This window comes from Talpa occidentalis, unplaced genomic scaffold, assembly GCF_014898055.3.
Source record: "Talpa occidentalis isolate TD23 unplaced genomic scaffold, MPIMG_talOcc4v2.1 talOcc4.2, whole genome shotgun sequence".
NCBI lineage: Eukaryota > Metazoa > Chordata > Mammalia > Eulipotyphla > Talpidae > Talpa > Talpa occidentalis.
Genome location: NW_023602073.1, coordinates 20,903,669 through 20,930,067, shown reverse-complemented (window position 1 = coordinate 20,930,067; position 26,399 = coordinate 20,903,669). Strand labels below are relative to the sequence as shown.

The window sequence follows — 26,399 nt, the reverse complement described above, 5'->3', positions numbered from 1 at the left end:
TGATCATGGAGAGGAACTGAAGGTTTCTGGGTAAGTGAATAACATGATGAGATGGGACCTGAAAAGTAAACTGTGAAGATGTTACCAGTAACTTCTACCCTGGTTTTCATGACTGCCCTTCCCCACACATGGGCCTTTCAGACAGCTTTTTCCCTAATCACTACCCCTCATTAAATTTTAATACCACAGTTATTTTGTTTATCTGTTTATGTAGTATATGTATATAAAGCTATGCTTTAACACAATAAGAATATATAATGAAATAGAAACAGTTCCTTTAGACAAATTCTGGATGCTTTGTTCTTATGGACTGCTTTTGCCTGGGTAAAACCACTGAGTCAGTGCTCCAAAGCTGGAGGGCAGAAATGACATTTTTTTTCTTTAGTAATGGTGCACCGGCCATGAGTGGAAGCCTTTGGTCTTCTTTGTTTGTGTCTTCTGGTATTGGACCTCTTCTTATGAGTGAGCTAAGACAAGAATAACCAGGAGTCAGTATAGAGTGGCCTGCCATGTCTGGGTAGAGTATACACTCTATGAATGGGGACCCAGTGGAGGAAACAACCTCCCACATCTCCAGGTTATATAGCCCCAACAACTCAGAGCTGGAAGTAATGTGATACAGTCAGCCTGCACTTTCCAGTGAATTTAATGGGGAAGAATACTTGCTTTCTTAGTTACATACCAAGAAAGCTTTCAACACACTTTGTTGGGCAGGAATAGAAAGGGTGATGTGACTAGATTGCCACAGACTCTTGCTCTTAATGAGATTTAGTACATTTTCTGAATAGATATTATTTCATTTGCTTATTTTCTCACTGGAAATTTTCAGTCTGAATTTAAAAATGTTCACCAGTTGTAGTTTTTTCACTGGGCAATGTTTCCACCATACCGGGAGGACCATTACAATATATAAATTTATTTTTCAAAGTCAAAATTGAAATGAAAATTCATGATAAGAGTATGAAGACATACAATTTGCAGTTGTTAAAACAAGATTTGAGAAAAACAATGTGTCATGAATTTCAATAGAATAATTGACCCTGAATACAAATGCATTAGCTAACAGGATCCAAATGAAACCATTAATAAACGTGGTAGAACAAAAGATCCTTTTCACTTTTTATTTTCTCAATATCAGGACTCCCTTTACAAAGAAAATGTGGTCAAATGTCATTAAGTCATTTTGAGGAAAATAAATATATAAGTGCATATGGAAATAATTATAAACCTATTCTAATGAGGAAATTGAAATAGAAAAATTGAGCATTTCCCCCTCCCAATTTGGCATATATTTAAGTGGTTATAAGCCAAGAATTTTGCATAAATGAGAAAGTGACGAATTTCATAATTTGTGTGGGGGGGTGTAAATTCCTTTTGGAAGATAGTTTGCCATATCTTTCACAATTAAATATATTGCAAAGATAACCTCTAATTTCACTTCTAGGAATTTATCTTACATGCATACTTTCCATGACTTCCCCAAAATATTTGTGCAGCCTTGTTTTCATATTAAAAGTTTGGAATGGCACAGGTGATCATCAGGAAAAATAAAACTAGTTAACTAAATGTTACATATATTTAACATAATTAAACATGGAAGTATGGAAGTATGGAAGTGCCCATATGGAAGTATGGAAGTATGGAAGTATGGAAGTGCCCATATGGAATCTTGACCAAGATGTTGTTAATTAAAACAATAGATTGTGTGACAGAGCACTGTATACATTGCATTTCATTTTTGTGCTATAAAAGCATATTTTGCAGACCCCGTGGAGACATTATTGGTTTCTTTTGGGAGACTGCCTTCCAGTTAGGCAAGTTACTTGTTGAATTTTCACCTTATACTTTTCACAGATTTAAAGCTAAATTCATATTCTGAGAATAAATCACAACAAATAGTTTAAACATGATTAATCTTAGTTCTTTTACTTAGGTTTGATCATGAAACAAATGATGTAATAAACAACATATCCTTTTTTATAATTGTCAAATCATTTATGAAGTAAATTGGAAGCATACTTTAGAAGGTATAGATTCTGCCTTTGACTGAGATTCTTTACATTTCACAAATTCAAAAATTTCCAGTTCCCCAGATTCCTGATCTCATATTACAATCACAGAACTGAAATTATGATGTTATTATTTTTTCACCATATCCCAAATAATTGAGTGAGATAAAATAGCCAGGTTTTAAAACAGATTAGATAATTAAAACTCTTGAAAATTACTCATTTCAGTTTTAATTATTTAATCTATTTTTAAAGCCTAGCTATTTTAGCTCACTCAATTATTTGGGATATGGTGAAGAAATAATAAGATGATAAAATTTTTGTACTAAATGCCAATAATTAGCTGACAATTTTGCATTATGTTCTTGAGGGAGATAGACCTGTAATTTCCACCTCTTGAACCGAGTTGGAGGACTTGGAACACTTGATTTCAAGATGTATTATAGAAATAGTGGTTAAAACAATGTCCATGGGTGCAAGAATTGACAAGGAGATAATGAAGTACAACAGAGAATCTAGAAATAGATCCACATGTTTCTCCCCTTTGGGGGAGCCAGAGCAAAGATTTCTTTTTCTGGCATTAGTGTTCTCATGCATAGCTTCTAGTAAAACCTTGTTTGGTTCAGCAGAAACTCTCTGGTGAATTCTTTCTCCTAGAGGGTCCCAGGACTCTCATATTTTTTTGGGGTCTGTAGCAGTGTTTTTTTTCTTATTATACCCAGCCAGAGTTATTGATCTCTATTATCATGATTATTTAGGATTAATCTCTGTTAAAAGCATTTATTTTTTACAAAACCACATTTTAAAATAATAATGTTGCCAGGATGTCTAATCAGCTTCTAGAATGAAGGAGAAATTATAATGATGCCTAAACGTCCCATGCCCTTGAGCATGAGGACATTGCAAATATTTCACATTTCTCTATATTGTGGGTCATTTATCAGCAACCTTCTTAAAGCCATTTAACCTCTTTGTTTCTCAAAGTCTAAGTCAAAGGATTAAGAGAGGGAGTCACCACAGTGTAGAAACAAGTTGAGGAATTTACTGTGATTCTGCATGTACTTGCTCTTGGGCTGGATGCAGACACAAATCATAGTCTGGAAGAAGAAAACCACAATTAGATGGGATTCACAGGCCCCAAATGCTTTCCTCCTGCCTTCCACAGATTTTATCCTCAGCACGCTCCTGACAATGCAGCCGTAGGAGAACAAAATAAGTCCCAGAGGTATAATCACATAGAGGACAATAGTGGTGGAGAGCTCATTTTCCAGGAAGGTTGTGTTCACGCAGGCGATTTTAATCAGGGCAGGCTCCTCACACATAAAGTCATCCACCCGGTGGTGGCTGCAGAGAGGCAACTGGAAAACAAAGATGGTCTGGACGGTGGACTCCATGAACCCACTGATCCAGGCCACTGCGGCAAGTTGCCGGAGAAGCTTAGGGTGCATGATGACACTGTTGTGGAGGGGGCGGAAGACAGCATTGAAGCGGTCATAGGCCATCACCGTCAGGAGGACACACTCCGTGGAGCCCACCCCAGAGCGACATAGAGCTGGACCACACAGCCTGTTTAGGAGATGGTCTTCTCCAGGCCCTTGAGATTCCAAAGCATCTGGGGAATGATGCTGGTGGTGAAACAGAGGTCCAGGAAGGAGAGATTAGACAGGAAGCAATACATGGGTGTGTGGAGTTTGGGGTTCAAGTATGAGACCAGTATGATAGCTGTGTTCCCCATCAGTGGCAGAATGTATATGGCAGAAATGACCACGAGGAGAACCATCTCCAGTTGGGGCTGGTCAGAAAAGCCCAGTAAGAAAAAATCATCCCAGTTACTTAAATTTGTCCCTTTCATTGCTTCTTAATTATGAGATTTTTCTCAGTCATCCCTACTTTATTTCTGTGGAAAGAAAATCAGACACCATAACCAATGGAAGCTTAGAAAACTGAGTAAATCTTGAGCATGAGGACAGTGCAATTATTTGTACATAGAAGCCACAAAGATGAAATAATGAAACTATTCAAAAGGTAATATGTGGACAAGTAGACTTGTTCTGTAGCAAGAGAGACAAATAGACAAGGTAATAAAAACATCAAATACCTTGAAGGGAAATAAACAAGGACTAGACATTGGAGTATATGCCAAAGCAGAATTGTGATACTTATCTGAAAATAAAATACACAGGTCATCAATGTGCATACAATGAGAAAACAAAGACATGGAAAATTAAATGATTGCTGCACACATAGGTATGTGATGGAGAAGAGATAAAATAGGCAAACTGAAAGAAATGAGGAATGAGCAGGAGTCTGAGTGACAAGGTATGTAGACCTAGAGATAAACAAAATAAAATTAGAATTTTCAAACAGAAGCACAGATTATCATTAATATTCATTGTTTTTATAAGAATCAAGTAATAACTAAAGCTAATAACTACTGGCCTGTTAATTGAGTTAAAGACTTCCATGATCTTCCTATTTCATTTATTGGTTTATTATCTTTACAAATATGGCTCTTTAGAAAAATGTAACCCAGTCTCCAGTAAGCAAGCTCTTTCCCCTGGTGGCATTAACTTCCATGTCCTTCTTAATACGTTATTTTACAAAAGTACAGAAATTCAGCCAACAAATACAATTTAGTGACCTTTCATAAAATAAGTTATATGAGATTAATCACTGTAGCTTAAGACATTAATTTGTAAAGCTTAAGGAATGTAGCACTTCTGTACAATCATTTTGTAGTCTCAAAATGATTGCAGTAGTTTGATTGCCTGTGGGATTAAAATCTAAATACCTTCCTGAAAAACAAACAAATAAATGAACAACTCCAATGAAAACATCTCATTTTCCCTTAAATACTCTGACTAGGAAACAAAAACTCATTTGGAAAAGACTTAGTCCATTAAGGCTGGTCTCACACAATTATTACATAGTCCAGTTTAAAGATCATAGATTACATTTTTCTTTTGGCACCCATGGTAATCATTTTCATTTTGAAATGTGTCAAGGTGTAACTGTTAGGTAGTTTGAGTAAAGGGTCATCTTTTCAGAATTATAAGAAGAGAGGGAAACTTACTTGTAGTCACAATATTTAACATAGTTTTCATGGCTAACTATTTTGGTGAAATGAAATATTGATGAACAATAAAAACTGAATGTAACAACATTGAATTGTTACCTCTACCAGAGGTGAGGTAGAGAAGGGAGAGCAAATTGGGGGGAGGCACAATGGACTGTGGTGGAGAAATTTCAGTGCCTTGGTGGCGGGTGTGGTGTGGTGACACACAACTGCAGGGTGTGATCCTACACCTCTAATCATATACAGTGTTGTAAACAATGTTGCCTCAAAAAAAATATGACAAAACCAACAAATTAAGGATGAAGGTTTATGTGCAAAGACAGGAAAATCAATAGACTATGAGTAATGAGTGAAACCTGCTTCTGTTCACCATTAAAGGGAACCAGCTCTGGATTTCCTCAACTTTTAAAATATATTTCCCTCTATTTCTTTTTCCATGACAGAAAGACCTACCTTCAAGGGAGAATGACAATCAGGTTGCAGAGGTGGTTGGTAGTTTTGATGAACTGTTCCATCACGATCACAGTTCCTGGACAGGCTGTGGAGGAGCCTGTGGGGGTAACTCCAGCACCCACTTCCACTGGTGCACCTACATCCTGTAATATTTTGGTTTATTTATTTATTTATTTATTATTTTATTATTTTATTTATTTATACAAGAGCCTGGAAAAGGCCAGATGTGTGGGAGAGTGACAGGATTCACCAGAGACAGAGCGGGGAACAGAACAGGCAGACTGATGAAATACACTGCTGAGGGGAACAGCATGTGAGGTAGGATAGGTCTGCTGCGCCATGTTATTTTGGTTTAAACTCTCTTCCGATGGCTTCTTTATATAGCTTGCTTATTCAACAGCACACCTTTCTGGAGCTCTCCTTCCCAGACAATCATCCTTCACTGTATTTAATAAATGGTGTTGGGAAAACTGGCTAGTCATGTGAAAAAGAATGAAACTAGACTGCTATCTCACATGATACACAAAAATTAACTCAAAATGGGTAAGCTTTGGATATAAAACCTGAAACCACAAAATACGCAGAAGAATACAGGCAAAACACTCCATGACATAGGTTTCAGGGATATCTTTGTGGATTTGACTCCACAGGAAGTATCTAAATATTTCTAAACCTTTCCAAAGATATTTTATGAGGCACAAATTATTCTGATGCCAAAACCACAGAAAAAAAGAAAACTATACCCAATATTTCTAATGAATATAGATGCAAAAATCCTCAACAAAATCTAAGCAAATTCATTTTAATAATAAGCTTTATGAGCTGAAAGCATTTCCATTAAGATCTGGAACAAGACAAGGATGTACAATCTCACCACTGCTTTTCAATATAATACTGGAAGTCCTAGCCAGAGCAATAAGACAAGAGAAAGACATCCAAGGAATCCAAATTGGAAAAGAAGAAGTCAAACTATCACTATTTGCAGATGATATGATAATATACATAGAGAACCCCAAAAACTCCACAGAAAAACTAATTCAACTCATCAATCAGTTCAGTAAAGTGGCAGGATACAAAATAAACACACAAAAGTCAGTATACACAAACAATAAATCTGAAGAAGAAGAAATTAAAAAAAAAACCCATCCCTTTTATTATCAAAACAAAAAAAATCAAATACTTGGGAATAAATCTAACAAAAGAGGTAAAGGACCTATACAAAGAAAACTATAAAACACTGTTAAAAGAAATAGAAGAAGACACAAAGAAATGGAAAGACATCCCCTGCTCATGGATTGGACAAATAAACATTATTAAAATGGCCATCCTACCAAAAGCAATATACAGATTCAATGCTATTCCAATCAAAATTTCAATGTCATTCTTCAAAGAAACAGAACAATTATTGATGAAATTCATATGGAATCACCAAAAACACTGCATAGCTAAAGCTCTCCTGAAAAAAAAAAGAAGGGAATGGAGACATCACACTCCCAGACTTCAAACTCTACTACAAAGCCATAATCATCAAAGCTGCATGGTATTGGAACAAGAACAGACATACAGACCAATGGAATCAAATAGAAAATCCAGAAATAAACCCATAGATTTATGGCCAACTAATCTTTGACAAAGGAGCAAAGACCATGCATTGGAGCAAAGAAAGTTTGTTCAATAAATGGTGCTGGGAAAACTGGGTCGCTACATGCAAAAGAATGAAGCTTGACCACTACCTCACACCATACACAAAAACCAACTCAAAATGGATTAACGAACTAGACATAAGACCTGAAACCATAAAATACATAGAAGGAAATATAGGCGAAACACTACGGGATTTGCACATCAAAGACATCTTTACAGACACATCACCCAAAGCAGTGATAGTGAAGGCAAAGATAAACAGCTGGGACTACATCAAATTAAAGAGCTTCTGCACAGCAAAAGAGACAATAACAAAAACAAAGAGAAACCCCACCAACTGGGAGAACATTTTTGCACCCAACACTAATGATAAAGGACTGATCACAAAAATCTGCAAAGAGCTGATGAGACTCAGCAACAACAAAGAAAATAATCCAGTCAAAAAATGGGCAAAAGAGCTAAAAAGAAACTTCTCTGAAGAGGAAATGCAAATGGCCAACAGACATATGAAAAAATGTTCAACATCACTTGTCATCAGGGAAATGCAAATCAAAACTACCATGAAATACCATCTCACACCAGTGAGAATGGCACATATTAAAAAAACTAGCAACAACAAATGTTGGCGAGGGTGTGGAGAAAAAGGAACTCTTCTGCACTGTTGGTGGGAGTGCAAACTGGTCCAACCACTATGGAGAGCTGTGTGGAGATTTCTGGACCTACTAAACATAGAGCTTCCATATGATCCAGCAATTCCACTCCTAGGTATTTACCCAAAGGACACAGAAACATCAATTCCAAAGAACACCTGCACCCCTATGTTTACAGCAGCACTGTTTACAATAGCTAAGCTTTGGAAACAACCCAAATGCCCAAAAATAGATGACTGGATCAAGAAGATGTGGTACATATATACCATGGAATATTACTCAGCATTCAAAAAAGATAAACACATGCAATTTGCAGCAACATGGATGGCGCTGGAAGGGATCATGCTCAGTGAAATAAGCCAAAAAGAAAAAGAAAAATACCGGATGGTCTCACTCATAGCAGGAATCTAGAAAACTTAAATAAGGGACCAGGAAAATGAATATAAGAAAGTGAAAATCAAAATCAACAAAAAACTATGAACCAGAGACACTTTTTGGGGGGTGGGGGGCGGGAAGGGAAGGATTGGGGTCAGAATGGGGCTTTTGCAATTGTATGGGGGAATATAAAAATAAAATTTATTATTTAAAAAAATACATAGAAGGAAATATAGGTGAAACACTACGTGATATGCACATCGAAGACATCTTTATAGACACATCACCCAAAGCAGTGATAGTGAAGGCAAAGATCAACAGCTGGGACTACATCAAATTAAAGAGCTTCTGCACAGCAAAAGAGACAATAACAAAAACAAAGAGAAAGCCCACTGAGTGGGAGAACATTTTTGCACACAACACTAATGATAAAGGACTGATCACAAAAATCTGCAAAGAGCTGATGAGACTCAACAACAACAAAGAAAATAATCCTGTCAAAAATGGGCAGAAGAGCTAAAAAGAAACTTCTCTGAAGAGGAAATGCTAATGTCCAACAGGCATATGAAAAAATGTTCAACTATATCACTTGTAATCAGGGAAATGCAAATCAAAACTACCATGAGATACCATCTTACACCAGTGAGAATCGCACATATTAAAAAAACTAGCAACAACAAATGTTGGCAAGGATGTGGAGAAAAAGGAACTCTCCTTCCCTGTTGGGTGGAGTGCAAACTGGTCCAACCACTATGGAGAGCTGTGTGGAGATTTTGGGACCTACTGAACATAGAGCTTCCATAGGATCCAGCAATTCCACTCCTAGGTATTTACCCAAAGGACACAGAAACATCAATTCCAAAGAGCACCTGCACCCCTATGTTTATAGCAGCACTGTTTACAATGGCTAAGCTTTGGAAACAACCCAAATGCCCAAAAATAGATGACTGGATCAAGAAGATGTGGTACATATACACCATGGAATATTACTCAGCATTCAAAAAAGATAAACACATGCAATTTGCAGCAACATGGATGGCGCTGGAAGGGATCATGCTCAGCAAAATAAGCCAGAAAGAAAAAGAAAAATACCGGATGGTCTCACTCATAGCAGGAATCTAGAAAACTTAAATAAGGGACCAGGAAAATGAATAACTATAAGAAAGTGAAAATCAAAATCAACAAAATACTGTGAACCAGAGACACTCTACGGGGGGTGGGGGGTGGGGAGGGGAGGGGTTGGGGTCAAAATAAGGGGGTTGCAATTGTATGGGGAATATAAAAATAAAATTTATTTAAAAAAATAATAAGCTTTATGAATCAGACATCATGACCAATGAGACTCTTCTTTCTTCAAGGTATTACTATGGTTTGTTTGTTTATCTTAGATTGAAGTCAAAGATTTTTTTTTTTACCTTTTTCTGTTGAGGTAGATTTGGTTTACAATACTATATATGATGCAAAGGTACAAAATCTCACCCCTCTTGTGTATGTTACCACACCATGCCCACCATGAAGGCATTCATAATTCCACACCAAAGGAAAATAAATCTCTTTTATTTTCCATGTAGACTCTATGGCATTAAACACAACTGGAATCATTAGGTACCACGTTGTTTTTTCTCCATGTATCTGTGGTTTCTCCCTCTTCCAGTTTACTGTTTGATTTTTAGTTTTATACCATTGTGATCTGAAGAAATGATTTCACTCTTCGGAAAGAGTGAATTTTATTTAAATTATCTACAGAAAAATAATTGGAAACATGGCTTAACAGAACCTGCGGGATGCAGCTAAAGTCATACTAAGAGAGAAGTTTACAGTAACATGCTTATGTCAAGAAAAAAGAAAAATCTTCAACAGCAATCAAATGTCACATGTAAAATAACTGAAAAAGAAGGAAAAATGAATTCAAGGGTCACTCTTCATGAGGAGATGATTTCACTCTTCATAAACTTAATTTACTTGTTTAGTGTCCCAAATTATGGAAGATCATTGAGAATATTCTATGAGCACTTGAAACAATGCTTATTTTGTTGTTTTTGAGTGGAAATTTCTGTAAATATGTATTAAGTTCATCTTATATAGTTGATCATTTCAGGCAATTCTTTCCTCATTGATCTTCTGTCTGGATGATCTGCTTATTGTTGCAAGTGGCTGTTAACTTCCCCTGCTATTGTATTGTCAGTATCTCCCTTTAGGTCTCTTAATATTAGGCTTACATATTTTGTTTTTCCTATGTTTCATGTATATATCTTGTTATTCACTATGTCTTCCTGGTGTAGTAATCCCTTTATGTAATATCCATCTTTTCTCTTGTTAACATTTTGTCTGAAAACTACTTTACCTGCCTTTTAAAATTTTCTTTTGGCTTAGAGTATCTTTTTTCATTCCTCCATTTAAGTCTTTGTCATTATTGCTACAGTGAGTCTCTTATTGTCAGCATTAAGTTGGATTTTGCTTTTTACTTCAGCCAGACAGTCTGTACCTTTTGATTCGTGAGCTCAGTCGATTTACATTTAAGGTTAGTGATATATGAAGGCTTACTTTTTTATTTTTTGCTATTTTATTTTTTGATTTCTGATTCCATTTATTTATTGGCTTGTGTGTGTTTTGTGAGTTCCATTGTGGGCTTCCCCTGGGCCAGGGGTACCGACCTCCTCACTACCTTTGCTCTCCCCTCCCCAAGGGTTTGATTGGACTGGGGGAGCCCTGCTGTGCCTGCCACCCCCAGACAGCCACCTCTTTGTGTCATTCCCCACCCACCTTGCAGCACACCACATGTGGATCTCCTTGGGGTCCCATCTTGGGCAGTTTAGGCTGATTCCCGAGGGGCTTCAGCCTCACCACTCTGCAGTGGCATTCTTTCTGGAGTGGCCCATTCCTGGATAATTGTTAGTTGTTCTCTCATGAATGAAGGAAGGAATGTCCTCTCTTGTCATCTGGGTGATTTCTATATTCCATAAAGATGTGTTTAAATCATGTGAAATTAAAATACTATAAATTAACAGTAGTAGAAATATATAAAATTTGCACATAGATTCAATCTCTGCATGTATGTTTAGGAATATCACCATAAGAGTAATAAATACAAATTTAAATTACAAATTTAAAATACAAATACAAGTATCTGAAATAGATCAATATGTCATAAAGCTGACATCTAAAAATGAATTTATTTTTCATTAATGAAGTGCCATTGTTTTACATCCTTATAAATATTTAGACAATATAGGATTTCTCCTCTCAAAGGTTGATATTTCAAATCTAAGGAATTAATACATTTTTTAATGGATCATACAATGGTCCACTAAAGTAATAATATTGGATCTCTATCTAACTCAACAATTTAATGAAAATATACATAAATGGACTAAATATGTAAAGATTTCACTGTAAAGTATAAATTGAACTTAGATAATGGGAGAAAAAATCAATTCTCACAAATACTTGTGATTTGTAAAGTTTTAATAAGAAAACTAAAAGCCATGGTGACATAATTTTTTTTTTACCTAGCAGATTATAAAACAAAAATAATCCTGAATTGGAATGGTTTTTGTCTTTGACATGAGAAATAAATGGATTTTCAACTTTTCAAAAAAAAAATATTTATATATATTTTACATCGTTGTTCATTGTAAAACAATCTTTTCTTTTCTTTTCTCTTTCTTTTTTCTTCCCTCAGGTATAGTCCTCAAAGAATTTCCTCCACCAATTATTTTAAATATAACACCTCTATCTCTGTGAATCGTAATATATAATCCCTAAGTATATAATAATGTGAGAACATATTTAAATTTAAAGCATTTAATTATGAAATATATTTATGCCTTTTATGCTGACTTTTATCTCTGTAAGCATACAGAAAAAAAGAAAGTTTACCTGACTTTAGCATATTAGAATTTCTCCCCTGAAGCATCTATCACTGCCCAATATCTAGCTTAAGTGAAAGTAAATATTTCTTGATCAATAATCCCAGGAGTATTATAGCTAATATTATATTATACTTTATTTTTGCTTATGACTTTGCTGGGAATACAGAGATCCATTAAAATATTGCTTCTCTACTTTACCATCAATTTTTACTTTTTTCTCCTTTTCTTTCAGAAGTATACAAGGTCACAAAACAAACTCAAGCTTTTGTGTTTTTAAAATTTCAAAATCTGTACCTCTTGATTGATAGTCATGCTATCCACCTCTTGGCCTCCGAGGCACTTATGATCTTAGTATCTATGACTGCATGTTTAAAATCTCCAAACTATTTTTTCCCAAACTCATTAGTATCTATGACTGCATGTTTTTTTTCCTATCTCATTTTTTCTCCATGTTAACTTTAATTATTCTACAAGAATTGTTTTTCCCAAAAAATGACTCTGCCATTCTAAGTAACTCTAAACGATTACGGAATAAAGTCTAAACAGAATTACAGTTAAAAGTCTAAACAGAATTATAGTAATTAAAATTACAGTTTCTCCACATCTTGATCTAATTTATATATTGTCTTCACATGCCCTCATTTATTCTATGTTCAACTAATAAGGACATATTCAATACTCTGAATAATTTTTTCTTTACTGACCTAATGCTGTTTACACTATACCTACTTCTCAAAGTCTATCTTAAATCTCATCTTGCACAAATGTTCCCTGAATTTTTTTTAAAGATTTTTTTTTTAAATTTATACAAGCACTGGGTACAGTCGGAAGCGCAGGAGGGTGAGAGAATTCACCAGAGGCAGAGCAGGGAACAGAACAGGCAGACTGACGAAATACACTGCTGAGGAGAGCAGCCGGCACGGCAGGAGAGGTCTGTCGCGCCATGTGGGACCCTCGCTGGCGACAGGGGATCCAATGGGCGCTGCAGAGGCTGCAGGCAGCTTCGCAGCCCAGAGCTCAACTGTCTGCACCACCAGGGGAGGCCAAAATGTTTCCTGATTGTCCACTTACAACCTCTTCTGTTGCACTGACAAGACTAATTAATAAATATATGAGAAAAATGGAATTTATTTATTTAATATGCTTATTTCATCCTAAGGAATTAAAGTACTCTAACATAGCCAGGGAAGAAAACATGTGATAGGATATGATAACTGATACCTTTGAAGACTGAAAAAGGATCAAATCTCAAAGGGACTTGTATATTATGCTCAAGAGGTTGGACTTACTAAGAGCTCTTGTACTTTATAAGGTCCCAGACTCTAGAGTCAGACCAACCTAGGTTCTAATTCCTAAGGGAAGTTATTTAACCTCCAGGTTGATGTCTGGTTTCAGAATCATTTGTTTAAAAGGAAATTACTGAGTTGATTGAATAATTAAGAAATTAATTAGGACATCCTCTTGTGATGAGATGATGAAGATGTAGACATAGTTTTTGGCTTTCATGACTAAATCTTTATTCTTCTGGAAATAGTGTTTGTAGAGGGGGTGAGACAACGGGCAGATTTCACTTTTTTCATATGAATAATTACTTTAGGACCATCTAGTTAAAAACAAGTTTGCCTTTTCCATTGACCTGAAATGTCAAATTTATTTTAAATGAATACAAACATTGGTCTTTTGTAAGTCTCTATTCTACCCCAAGTGTTTCTTGGTATTACTGGTGCCTTACATTTCTACATAAATTTTAGAATAATTGTATTCATTTCCATGAATAAACTTGTTGGGATTTTGATGAGTTGCACTGAATATCGAGATCAGAGTTGTAATTAACATTTCTAAGATTTTAAATTTTTGAATCCATGAATAACAAATAATCTCCCAATTATTTGTCATTTGTTTTTCTCAATAATATTTTAAAAGTGTTTGTCTAGATGTCCTATGCATTTTTCTGAGCACTTGTATTTTTCCTTTCTTAGTCTTTGAAAATATTATAAATGTTGTCATTATAATATTTTCTGCCTATGCCTGTATATAAAAATATAATTGAATATGTCATGGATCTTTCTAAACATTATGATGTTATATCATATTTTTATCCTCTTAGATTTTCTATGTACACGATCATATTGTCTTTATTTTTATTTTATTTTTTTTAAAGATTTATTTTTATTTATTTATACAAGCACTGGGTACAGTCAGAATCGCGGGAGGGTGAGAGAATTCACCAGAGCCAGAGCGGGGAGCAGAGCAGGCAGAAGGACTGAAGCACACTGCTGAGGGGAGCAGCGGGGCAGGAGAGGTCTGCGCACCATGTGGGACCCTCCTCCGGTGGCCGGGGAGCAGCCGGGGATCGAACCGGCGCTGCAGAGGCCGCGGGCAGCTTCTCAACCCAGCGCTCAACCGCTGCGCCACCGGGGAAGCCCATATTGTCTTTAATAATGACAGCTTTATTTCTATTCCAGTCTTACACTTTTCTTCCTTCTCCTGCCTTTTTGTGCTGGTTACAAACTGTAGACTAATGTTGATTGTATGGAAATAGTGATAAGGTATCTTTACCCTTTCCTCAGTTCAAATGAAAAGTTTTAATATGATGTATAATATTTGCAGAAAGGTTTTTAAGATACATTTATAGATTAGTGCCTTTTATTCCATTTTTGTTTGCTAAATGATTTTGTTATTTTTTTGGATCTATAATTTTATCAAAGACTTAATTTGGGATCTAGTGAAATGATTATGTAGTTTTCCTCCTTTATTCTCTTATTTTGGTGAATTACACTGACTCCTTTTGGTTCTAGCTAAGTTCTATTTGGATAATATGTATAATTATTTTAGGATTGACTTATTTGATGATATTCTTATAATATTTGAAGACTTTACTTTAATTACTGAAACCATTCTATAATTTTAGTGAAACCATCATATAATTTCCTCTCATTTTATTGCTAAAAAAGCTATATTTGCTGAAAAGAGAATTTGAATCTTGTCTTTTATTTTCAAATATCTGAAAAATAAAAAGCTTCCCTATAAGTTATCTATGTAAAAATCTACATACTCGAAAAGGTGCTAGACATAAACTCTCTCAATGACCAATAAATGGGAGATAATCTCATTAGTTTTTAGGGGAGAATTGATGAAAAATATACTTTATTATTTTTTAAAGATTTATTTATTGTTTATACAAGAACTGGAGTACAGGTCAGAAGTGTGGGAGGGAGAAAAATTTCACCAGAGAGAGAGAGCGGGGAGCAGAACAGGCAGACAGACCGAAAACACTGCTGAGGGGAGCAGGAAAGTTCTGCTGCACCATGTGGGTATCTCCCTGGCCAGCTGGGAATCTAACCTGTGCTGTAGAGGCTGTGGATAGCTTCACAGAGCTGTGCTCAAGCTGCTGCACCACTGGGGAGGCCTGATAAAAATATACTTTATACTATTAGAATTGATAAAATTAAAAGAACAGAAAATACCATTATAAAGCAAATATGGAACAATTAGAACTTTACTACTTGTGGCTGTACATTACTACATGAAATTTTCAAGGTCGGTGATTTTTACAAAATCTGAATATATGCATACTATATGATTAAGCACTTCTACTCCAAGAAATGTTTGCATTTGTTGATTTGCTCACTGAAAGCAGGTACACAGATTCTCAACACCTTTATTATCATAAAAAAATATAGAAATCCAAATGCCCATCAATATTGCAGATGTATTCACACAATGAAATATCAATACAATGCAGATGTAAAGATTGTGCCTTCCTATTACACAGAGCAATATGAATGACATCCACAAACATATTGTTGAGTGAATAAAGGCAGAAGCAAAGAAATAATGCTGTATGATTTCACATACAAAAACAATCAAAATAATGGTTGTAAACAGACAGGTAGAAGTAGTGTCTGGAAAAGAAGAGAGAGTTGGTCTAGAGTGTTCTCTACATTTTATTTCTTGATCAAGATGGGCTCATTTTGTAATAATTCACCAAGCATCCTTTTCCAACTGTATACATTTTTGTATAAACTTAAAGTGCTCAAGAGGGTTTTATAAGAACTCAGATTCTCTTACAGATTCTGAATAGTTTTCAGTTGTAACATTAATATATAGAAGTTCATTTAGCTGGATCTGAGCAGTGGTTTCCTCCAACGGGGCATGTGCTATCAGATTGCTCAGTATTCACATCAATTTTTATTATAGATTATAGCCCTCACCTAGGTGTTCATTTTCATGCAAACTTGCATTATTGTAGCTGTTTTTCTTGTACCTGATCCACTCAGTCACCATTACCACCTACCTGGAAACTGCATGCACATGAGTTATTACCTGGACTCTATAATCATGGAAGAAGGATTATTCTAAGATAAAAAGAGTTTCCCTTCATTCTGAAGAAAAGCACAAAGGGTGAATAGGATGATGGATTATTTTATAGGTGGCAGGGAAAAGTCAAAGAAGTCTCCTTTTGGAGAACACTGTTTAATCTTGGTAGTGACAAATTTAGGTTTAATGAGTCACATAACTGTTTTCTGGAGATCATGTAACTTGAACTTTTAAGACCCCCAAAGAAAACAGAAAAACTGATTCAAAGGTATCAGCAATTTGATGTTGAGTGATCCATTCCTAACTCAGCAAATCCATATTGCTAATGATTGGGGAAATTTCACCCTGTGTTTTCTACACATTGAAGTCCACCCTGAAAACAGAAAGTTATCTACAGAAAACCTGAAAGAAACAATACATTCAGCAGAAGATGGTGATCTGTGTGATACAAGGTAGTCACACTGATGGTCTGGGAAGCTTGTGGAGTGGTAAAATTTTTAGGCTACTTTGGGCAGGAACGATAATGATCACCACAGACAACACTTAAGGCTAATTGGAAACCACGAACTTGTGTGACAACCTACTATGCACTTTTTCTCAATAACTATGGGAGTGGGTAGTGTGGGTTGACCCAAAGTAACTTGTGAGACTGGTGTAAATGATGATGTATTTTTAAATCAAGTCTCACGTAATTTCTTCCAGTTCACAATGGTCAAAGAGCAAATTCAATTTTCCATCCTCTCAATTGAAAGTTATCTAATGGCCACCAACTCCCCAAACTTAGCATGAGCAATAACTTATAGTCATTAAGGTTATTAATTCCCTTACCTTTACCTAGTGTTCAGCTTCCTTCACTCATAATATATGCCAGTGTAAATTCTGTTATTCACTGATTTCACAAAATTCTACCTCTTACACAGAATTGAGAGTCTAGAAAGAAACTCACATTTACATGGGCAGTGAGTGTATGACAAAGGAGCCAAGATCCCACAATGGAGAGAGGAAAGTTTGTTCAACAAATGGTGCTGGGACAGTTGGCTAGCCACATGCAGAAAAAAGAAATGAGACCATGCTCTGACATCATACACAAAATTTAAATCAAAATGGATAAAAGTCTTTGATGTAAGACTGGAAACTATAGGGCCTCCCTGGTATGCAGGGGTTAAAATCTTAGAGCTATCATGCTATCATTAGCTACTGCTGGCTGAGTTTGATCCCTGGCCAGGGAACTAACCCACATGGCACAGCAGACCTCTCTTATCTCACCTGCTGCTCCCCTCAGCACTGTATTTCAGTAGATCCGCCTGTTCTACGGCCAAATCTATCTCTGGTGAGTCTGCTTATTTCTTGTATGCATACGTAGGTAAAAATAAATCTTAAATAAAGATGATCATACATAAATAAAAATAAATCTTAAATAAAAATTATCACTCTGATAATAAAAAAAGACTGGAAACTAAAATACATTAGAGGAGTCTTAGGTAAGACATGCCACTACATTGGCGTCAAGGATGTCTTTGGGGACACAATACAAATAACAAGAAAATCAAAGGCAAACATAAACAATGGAGTTATGTCAAGCTAGAAAGCTCCTGAACAGTGAAAGAAATTGTCATTTAAATAAAAAGACGGTGTACTCAATGAGGGAAAATATTTGCACATTATACATCTGACAAGGGGTTATTATCTAAGAACTAAAAAAGAACCCATCCATCTCAACCAAAAGAAAACAAAAACCAATTAAAACTATTGGCAGAGAACTAAATAGGCACCTCTCCAAAGAAGATAGATCGATGACCAGCATATATATGAAATATGTGTAAATTCATTTATCATCAGGAAAATGCAAATGGTCACCATAATGAAATATCACCTCACTCCACTGCAAATGACCTATATTAAACAAACAAACAAACAAACAAACAATCAGGCAAGACAAATCCAGAAACAACAAACATTGGCAAGTATGTGGAGAAAAGTAGCTGTTAGGTGGATTATAGACTGGTCCAGCACCTATAGAAAATAGTATTCAGGTTCCTGAAGATTTAAAAACTAGATGTACCATAGAATCCAGCAGTCCACTCCTATTTATCTGCCCAAAGAACACAAAATCACTAATTTGAAGGGATATCTGCAATCCTATGTTCTCTACAGTCTATTTACTGTAGCCAAGTTATGGAAACAACCTAAAAGTCCATAAAGACTCAAAATCTTGGAAGAAGGATTTTTTCTCAGACAAAAGATTTTCCTTATTATATTGGTTCAAGAATAGTATAAAGGATGGAGAGGATGATAGGTTATTTTACCGATGGCAGGAGAATGTCAAAGACGTCTCCTTTTGGGGCCACTGTTTTATTCTTGGTAGTTAGAATACAAGAGAATTTGTTTGGAAAGATGTGGGATACAGGGTGGGGGGATTTAAGAAGTTGTTGAAAATGTGCCATGGAGATGGGAGAGACAAACAGAACACACGAAGACACACTTGAGCAGAAACAAGGATCCACTTAAAATTAAGAAAGATCAAGCATTTTTAATGATGTATTTCAATTTAATTTCTTGTCTATGTCCAGTGACATATGTTTGTCAATACTATTGAGGGAGAAGCTTCTGCTAAAATGTTCTAGACCTGCAGTTTGCAGGTAGACATGATGAAAAGACAAAGTGACAGAAATTTAGCTGTGATGAAAAGAATTTGAAGTTATTAGTCAACAGGCACAGACGTAATACATATGTACCCGTATGTATAATATATGGTATATTAATGATGTTACAAATTTAACATTGATGATGACAGAAATGTGACAGAAACTCAATGGTGGGAGATTATGAGGACAGAAGTTAAATATCTCTGTGATTTGCTACAGATTTAAACAACATTGTAAGGTCAGAGGGGCAGTAATTTTACTTGCAGAATAATCTCCTGGGATGATTCTGTGGATACTACAGAGCTTGGTACTAATTGCCAATTGGGAGAACCATGTCCCCAGCATCTTTTCAGAATCAGTGTCCTCTGTCCTCTCCAGTCTCTCCAGACAAGGTGATCTGCAGGGATCTCACTCCAGTAACTGCCCTACAAGCAGTACGCGGACCTTAGCCATTGACTCCTCATTTCAAGGTAACAATAATTGGGATCCTATGGCTCCAAGTTCTTTTCTACGTTAAGATGAGATGATAGTGCAAAAGGTGGCACACTTCTCTTGCCTTTCTCACTTGTATGTATGCCTTGGCTTCCCCTCTGTGTCATGCCAATGACTTTTAACTTTTAATGGTAAATTCAGACTCAGGTTTAAAGTGGTTACCTCTGAATGGGGCAGTCATATGATACACTATGACATTAAAGTCTACATCATGTGTAATACAAACCTTCTGCAAGCTTAAATAAGATAATAGATATCCTTATACATAGGGAACTAGTTCAAGAATGTGAATTGATTTCTCATGACATTTCTGTTGAGATAGTGTGAAAGTGGGGGGACCAATAGAAAAACAGGGGAAATTCTCCTTTGACTGGGAAGGTAAAGTAGAACCTGAAGCAGGACTACAGAGATCAGCACATCTGGATTTTATCTTATTAAGTTCAATGGAAATATGACTTTTTTCCAAGGTGGTGAAATGAATGAGAATTGACTTTGAAGGAGAGAATGGAGGATGACGACTATGTGCATTTGTGTGCATGGATGTGTATGTTTGTAGTTGTGAGTGCTTTTATTAGAATTAGGAGAAATGCGTGTAAACTGGTTTGCTCCTTAGTGGCCCCTTTTATATTCTCATCTAGTATTATGATCCTTTTTCATTATTTCGAGAGAACATTCAGTGTCTTCATGATATGTTGAATGTCCAGACCCCTGATCTCATTTTGTTTCCATGGACTTCTGCTAAGTATCATTTTAAAAAAATAGTGAAAATAGGTATAATCATTTTGATTGCACCATTTGATTGCAATCATGAGAACAGCTTAATTTATTTTACCTTCTTGGTTAATTTGCATAACAAGTAATAAAATTATATTCTGCAGTTGCCTACTAGGGAGGCATTTTGAGACCTGAGTGATTTTACTGATGATGTGTAGAAAGTGTGTGTTTGTTTCAAACATGAAATACAGTGACAGTCTTGCGAATGTGCTTTGTATGAGTGACTATATTGAATATTGAACACAGTCATTGCTTTTATAACTGGAATTTCAGAAAAGCTATTTCTCTATTAGAAGAAGAAATTCTAGTAAGTATCATGTACCTTGAGACAGCCTCCTTCACACATCTACATTCCTCATTCCTCCTTTTTCTTTCTTTTTTTAAATTTTATTTTTATATTCCCCATACAGTTGCAACCCCCTTATTTTGACCCCAATCTCTCCTTTCCTGGCCCCCACCCCCATAGTGTATCATCTCTGGTTCATAGCTGTTTGTTGATTTTGGTTTTTTTCTTTCGTATAGTTATTCTTTTTCCTGGTCCCTTATTTAGGTTTCCTAGATTCCTGCTATGAGTGAGACCTATATTCCTCCTTCGCCTGATTCTCGTTCCTCCTTTCAGATTCAAACTTTTCATTCAATATAGGGGACCTGAACCCTGTGTCCTTTCTATAACACCACACGGAAGTATATAATGAGTTCATTTTCTGCAATCATTGCATGGACTTGCATCATGATGTGCTGTGGACAAAATTATTTAACTAATATATACTTTTGAGATTATGTGTGCACAATCCCTCAACGCTTAGAAGTGAATGCTCCTATTACTACTTTCTAGGCTAACTGTTTCACAAAAATAACCTCTGTTATCTCCAGAAAGTATCATTTATGGAAGACAAATTTTTGAAAAAAAATGCCCAATTCAAGCTTATTTGTAGAGAACTGAAAGTTATTTACATTTATCTTTAAATCTATACTCTCCTTACTTTGTTTATTGCCATGAAGCTTTGTCATGAGCTATGAACTAACTGAACACATTTTCAATCATCGGACCTTCTTTGTCCTTCTTCCTTCTTTATTTTTTTTCTGTGATAACTTTTATCTGTTTCTTCCTGGTTATCTGCGAGAAGTTTCTTCTTTCCTATTTAGTCTTCCTATGTCTCCCTGTCCAGAGTCCTGTTGTTCATGTTGTTAAGGGCAGGGAGAGGGGCCCCCAAAATACCCAAACCTGCCTGCTCTAAACAGGTTCTGCCATCCGCCGCATCAAGAAAAAAACACACTCTAGTGGGTAAGAACTTTAATGGAAAGGAACTTTAATACAATTAGTGTGCAACAAAGAAAAGAGTAAGATAAAGCTTCCAAATCAAACACCCAAAGTTACTCATCCTTGATGGGCAAACGCCTAGTCAAACAGGGTTGGCCCAAAGCAGGGTCAGTGAGGCCTAAAAGCCTGCCACAAGTAGCAGGTATCTACAGGTGGGGAACCATAGGAGAGGGGCAGAAATGGCCAGATAAGTCTGGAAGGAAAAGAACAAAATCAAAATCGATAAAAGCTTCCATTGTTAACCTCCCCACGGGTCTCTCACCCACATCTGTTTCCACCAGTTCAAGACCAAGAAGCAAGTGCAGCTTCTTCACGTCTCTGCTCCTTGTGTCTCCTTCTCACTCTCCATCCTCCTTCTTCCTTGTGCAGTTTCCTCTCCAGCTTCTTCTCCTCCCTGCTCAGCTCCATCCCCCCTTGGGAGGGTGTTACAATGTCATCATCTGCAGCTCCTGCAGGCCAGCAGCCAGTGTGCCCCAATGGTGGCTGCAATTTCTCTCAGAGTGAGTGTTTCAAGAGTTCTTTGAAATGGTTGGTATTGTGACCAGTGGCCAAACAGCACCCTCTTTCTAAGCTCCTCTAATACTCTCTGTCTCTGAACAGGTAATGGGCATCACCAACAGCAGTGCGAAAGGGGACTTCATCCTGGTGGGCTTCTCTGATCAGCCCCGCCTGGAAAAGGTACTCTTCGTGGTGGTGCTGGTGTCCTACCTGTTGGCGCTTGTGGGAAATGCAGTCATTATTCTGATCTCCTCCATTGACCCTAAACTCAAAACACCCATGTACTTCTTCCTCACTCACCTCTCCTTAGCTGATCTCTGCTTTACCACCAGTGTTGTCCCCCAGCTGCTGTGGAACCTCAGGGGACCTGCCAAGACCATCACAGTCCCAGGCTGTGTGGTTCAGCTCTATGTGTTTCTGGCAATGGGCTCTACTGAGTGTGTTCTGCTGGTGGTCATGGCTTTTGACCGCTATGCTGCTGTGTGCAAACCTCTGCACTATACCACTGTGATGAACCCCAGGGTGTGCAAGGCTCTGACAGGGCTGGCGTGGCTGTGTGGAATAGGAAACTCTCTCATCCACTGTACTATCACCCTCCGGCTGCCTCGCTGTGGACACCGGCGCATCTATAATTTCTTCTGTGAGGTTCCCTCAATGATTAAGCTTCCCTGCGTGGACGTCCATGCCAACGAGGTCCAAGTATTCACCACTTCATTAGTCTTGCTCTACTTGCCCTTATCATTGATAGTGATGTCTTATGGATTAATAGTCAGGGCAGTTGTAAGGATCAAGTCAGCCCAGGCCTGGCGCAAAGTCCTGGGGACATGTGGATCCCACCTGACGGTAGTGTCTCTCTTCTATGGCTCTGCTCTCTTGATCTATGGTCAGCGCAACAGCTCCTTTTCCCATACTCATGGGAAATTTATCTCCCTGTTTTATGCAGTAGTGACTCCAACACTCAATCCTCTCATCTATACACTGAGAAATAAAGATGTGAAGGGAGCACTGAGGAGACTATTTTACAGCGAGAAGAGCTCATAACAGTGAGGCAGGGCACACAGTGTCCAAGTTTTGTGACAAAAAGAAACTGAAGGTCATCTTGGACATTCCTTCACTGAAGAGCTTTACAGTCCTACTAGGATTGGATGTCATCTTCACAATCTGCACAACTGTATGTTGCTTAACTTAAGAGATATCTGTCCTCTCCAGTCCTTTCCAGACTTGGTCTGGACTCTGTCTCCAAAACCTTTAAATTTTATTGATTCATGTCATTCTGCTTCTTGCCCTCCTCCCTGTTCTGTCTTTTTATTCAGCCTTCCTATCTTTAATCACTCCTTCGTTCATTCTTCTTCATTCTTTTCTTATTCTGTTTTCCCTTCATTCTTCCTTCATTCCCAAATTTTATTCATTCTTTTCTGCTCCTTTGATGATCTGCTTCTACATTTTAATCCCTTCTCAACAATAACTAATAATGTGTAAAAACATCTGCCCCCCCCCAATGTCCATTTATCAAACTCAAAGCTTTAATTTGCCTACAGGGCTAAAGTAGAGGTATTTAACCAGAGAACAGAGAACTGCGTTTTATCTCCACAACATCCTTTTGGAGATTCTGCAAATTTTATTAAATATTTTTTGTATCCAGCTTTACTTAGGAGAATAAAATGAATGTTAATTATTGTTAATTAAAATATTGAATAGGTCGTGTAAGAAAAACAGTTGGTAGGAAGTATCTGTAATTATCAATAGCATCTTTCCTTTCTTCTAATCTTCTGATCAGAGTAGCTCCCCCCAATCCACACTTATTATTTTTAATTGTACAAATACAAATTCTTACTCAGTAATTCCTTATCCATTAAACTTACATCTGAATGAAATTACAATCACCAGAGAATAGAGGAAAATAAGTCAATCCTTTTTTTTGGCCTTTATAATATGGAAAAAAATCAAGTGATTTACTTTTTCACTAACTTAGAGAAAGCATGACACACTTGCTTGACTTCTGATAATATTGTTAAAGTATCTAAATCTTGTCTTCTTCATTCATTTATCATTTGCATAGCTGTAGGTAATTAGTTAGCATCTCTGACCCTCAGTTCCTCTGTTTCTGAAATGATGAGGACATCAAAAATCTGTTGTGAGTGTTTTAGGAGACTGAAGGCATATATATAATAAGGACAGGAAATGTCCATCATCATTAACAAACTCTTTTGAACTTGGTGATAACCAAAGACATGAACTTGATGGCAAATATATTTATTGTACTAGGAATATATTACGTGGGTAGTAAACAGTGTATTATTACTATTCTCCCAAGCTCACCTGTGAAAATCAAATGAGTTTCTGCTTTTGACATCTGACAGAATATGATAGTTGTTTAATTATATATGCATTTCGTCATAGACAAATGAATTGTAGTCTACTGTGATCTAAGGATTTGACTCAACTAATATAATGATTGTGATTCAATTATAATATTTAGTCTTGCTTTGGTGTCTCTAGTTTTGAATTTCTGGAGTCCTGAAAAAAAGTATTCCTCACAAACTCTAAAGAAAGATATCCTTATCTAAACACTATCTAACATCCTCATGTAGAGTCATATCACTTACTACCCAATCTGCAATCTGGAATCATCTAGTACAGCCATATCAGATGCATCCTGAGTGGCAAATCCCTTTTAGAACTGGATCAACCTGATCCCTTTCTTACATGTTTAATTATCCAAATTTTTTAAATTGAGTTTTTATAACTAAAAGTCATCTCTATTACACTCACAGTCATCTTTTTTCATTCTGACATCATTTTTATTTAATTCCTCACAATGAAACTCAGCCAATAATATATTTATATGTACAAAATAGATCTGTGATCTATGCACTTAGGAATTTCCCTTAAGGGCCTCCCCGGTGGCTCAGCAGTTGAGCACTGGGTTCCGAAACTGCCGGCAGCCTCTGCAGCGCCAGTTCAATCCCCGGCTGCTCCCCGGCCACTGGAGGAGGGTCCCACATGGTGCGCAGACCTCTTCTGCCGCCTGCTGCTCCCCTCAGCAGTGTGTTTCGTCAGTCTGCCCGCTCTACTCTCCCCTCTGGCTCTGGTGAATTCTCTCATCCTCCCGTGCTTCTGACTGCACCCAGTGCTTGTATAAATAAATAAAAAATAAATCTTTCAAAAAAAAAAAAGAATTTCCCTTAAGATGAAAACATGTGCACAAAGAACATAGATTAGCATTTCAATGACTTCTTCATTATACACACAATCAATAACTTATGCTTTGCTCCATGTTTATCACTTTGAAGGATTAGAAAATCCTAACACTTTGCAAAAATAATAGATAATATTCCTGTGAAATAAATTTCATGAGCAATGAAATAATTAACAAACCAAGGTCAGAAGAGGTGAAAAATTAAGCAAGACGCCAAGTATATGGAATGTCTATGCATTTGAGACCTAGTGTAGGTGGATCTCTTGATGGCTCATTAGTACTATGAATGAGGATATCAAACCACAAATGTATGTGGAGTAAAGAAAATTGCTGTCCAAGTAAGGATGTCCTGAATGTGGCAAGGCAGAGGGCATCACTGGCTTCCAATGATATATATTGGCGACAATTAAAAAAAGCAGTACCTTATACTTTTATAACACTTTATTAAATAAAATGTTATTTTATTTAAAACATGTTTTTTCAAGTTCATATTTTTCTACTGTTTTAATCTCATCACCAGGCACCTAAATGATTATTTAAAAGTAAAAGAGTTTCCAGAGCACAGCAAATTGAACAAAATGCTTATTTCCATTCCTTTTAAAGTCTAAATAAACTATGTTAAATATAAGATCAAATTATCAATAAGCACAAGTACAACTGCAGAAGAACTGAGTAGAGAAGAGATGGAAAACTTTTGGAAGCTAGGAAATGGAAGGGAGTAAATGACTCACAGAAGCAAAGATGAAACTCATCTGCTTTCAGAGGATCGGGAGGCAGGGAACAGGAAGTTTAAATAAAAAAAAAATATATATATGTACTGCCCAGTTCTGGAGCAGCAAATGAAACTTGAGAAAAGCAAGCACTATGTTATGTCAGAAGGCAGGTTGTGAGTGAGACTAAAGTCAGAATAATTTGAAAATCTGCCTCAAAAAAAGAGAGATGGGTGCCCAGTGGACTCTGGTAGAAAACTATGGATGGCATGGTGGTGCGTAAGCTGTGATAACGCACATTTGAAGAGGGATGGGCTGTATCCCTAAAGCATGTACAGTGTTGCAAACCAATGTTACTGCA

General features: G+C 36.7%; 1 protein-coding gene and 1 long non-coding RNA gene across 3 annotated transcripts in view; one reads left to right on the top strand and one right to left on the bottom strand.

The window, feature by feature from the left end:
* Positions 1–364: 364 nt before the first annotated feature.
* The window catches only part of LOC129146380 (uncharacterized), a 45,584-nt gene continuing 19,549 nt past the window's right edge, over positions 365–26,399 (bottom strand). The window contains exons 2-3 of one of the 2 annotated variants that reach the window (XR_008553026.1): positions 5,539–5,681; positions 365–467 (exon numbers count right to left, since the gene is read on the bottom strand). This is a non-coding gene — a long non-coding RNA (uncharacterized LOC129146380). Of the gene's footprint in view, positions 468–3,082; positions 3,107–5,538; positions 5,682–26,399 lie in introns of those variants that run through there. The other variant, XR_008553027.1, reaches the window with a different exon arrangement.
* On the top strand, positions 22,235–23,170 carry LOC119253109 (olfactory receptor 2G3-like). Its single transcript, XM_037520762.1, has one exon. The coding sequence runs from the start codon at positions 22,235–22,237 to the stop codon at positions 23,168–23,170; it is 936 nt and encodes a 311-aa protein (XP_037376659.1).

What these genes read in the sequence shown, in the direction of transcription:
- LOC119253109 (XM_037520762.1), top strand. Translation starts at nt 22,235, where the DNA reads ATGGGCATCACCAACAGCAGTGCGAAAGGGGACTTCATCCTGGTGGGC.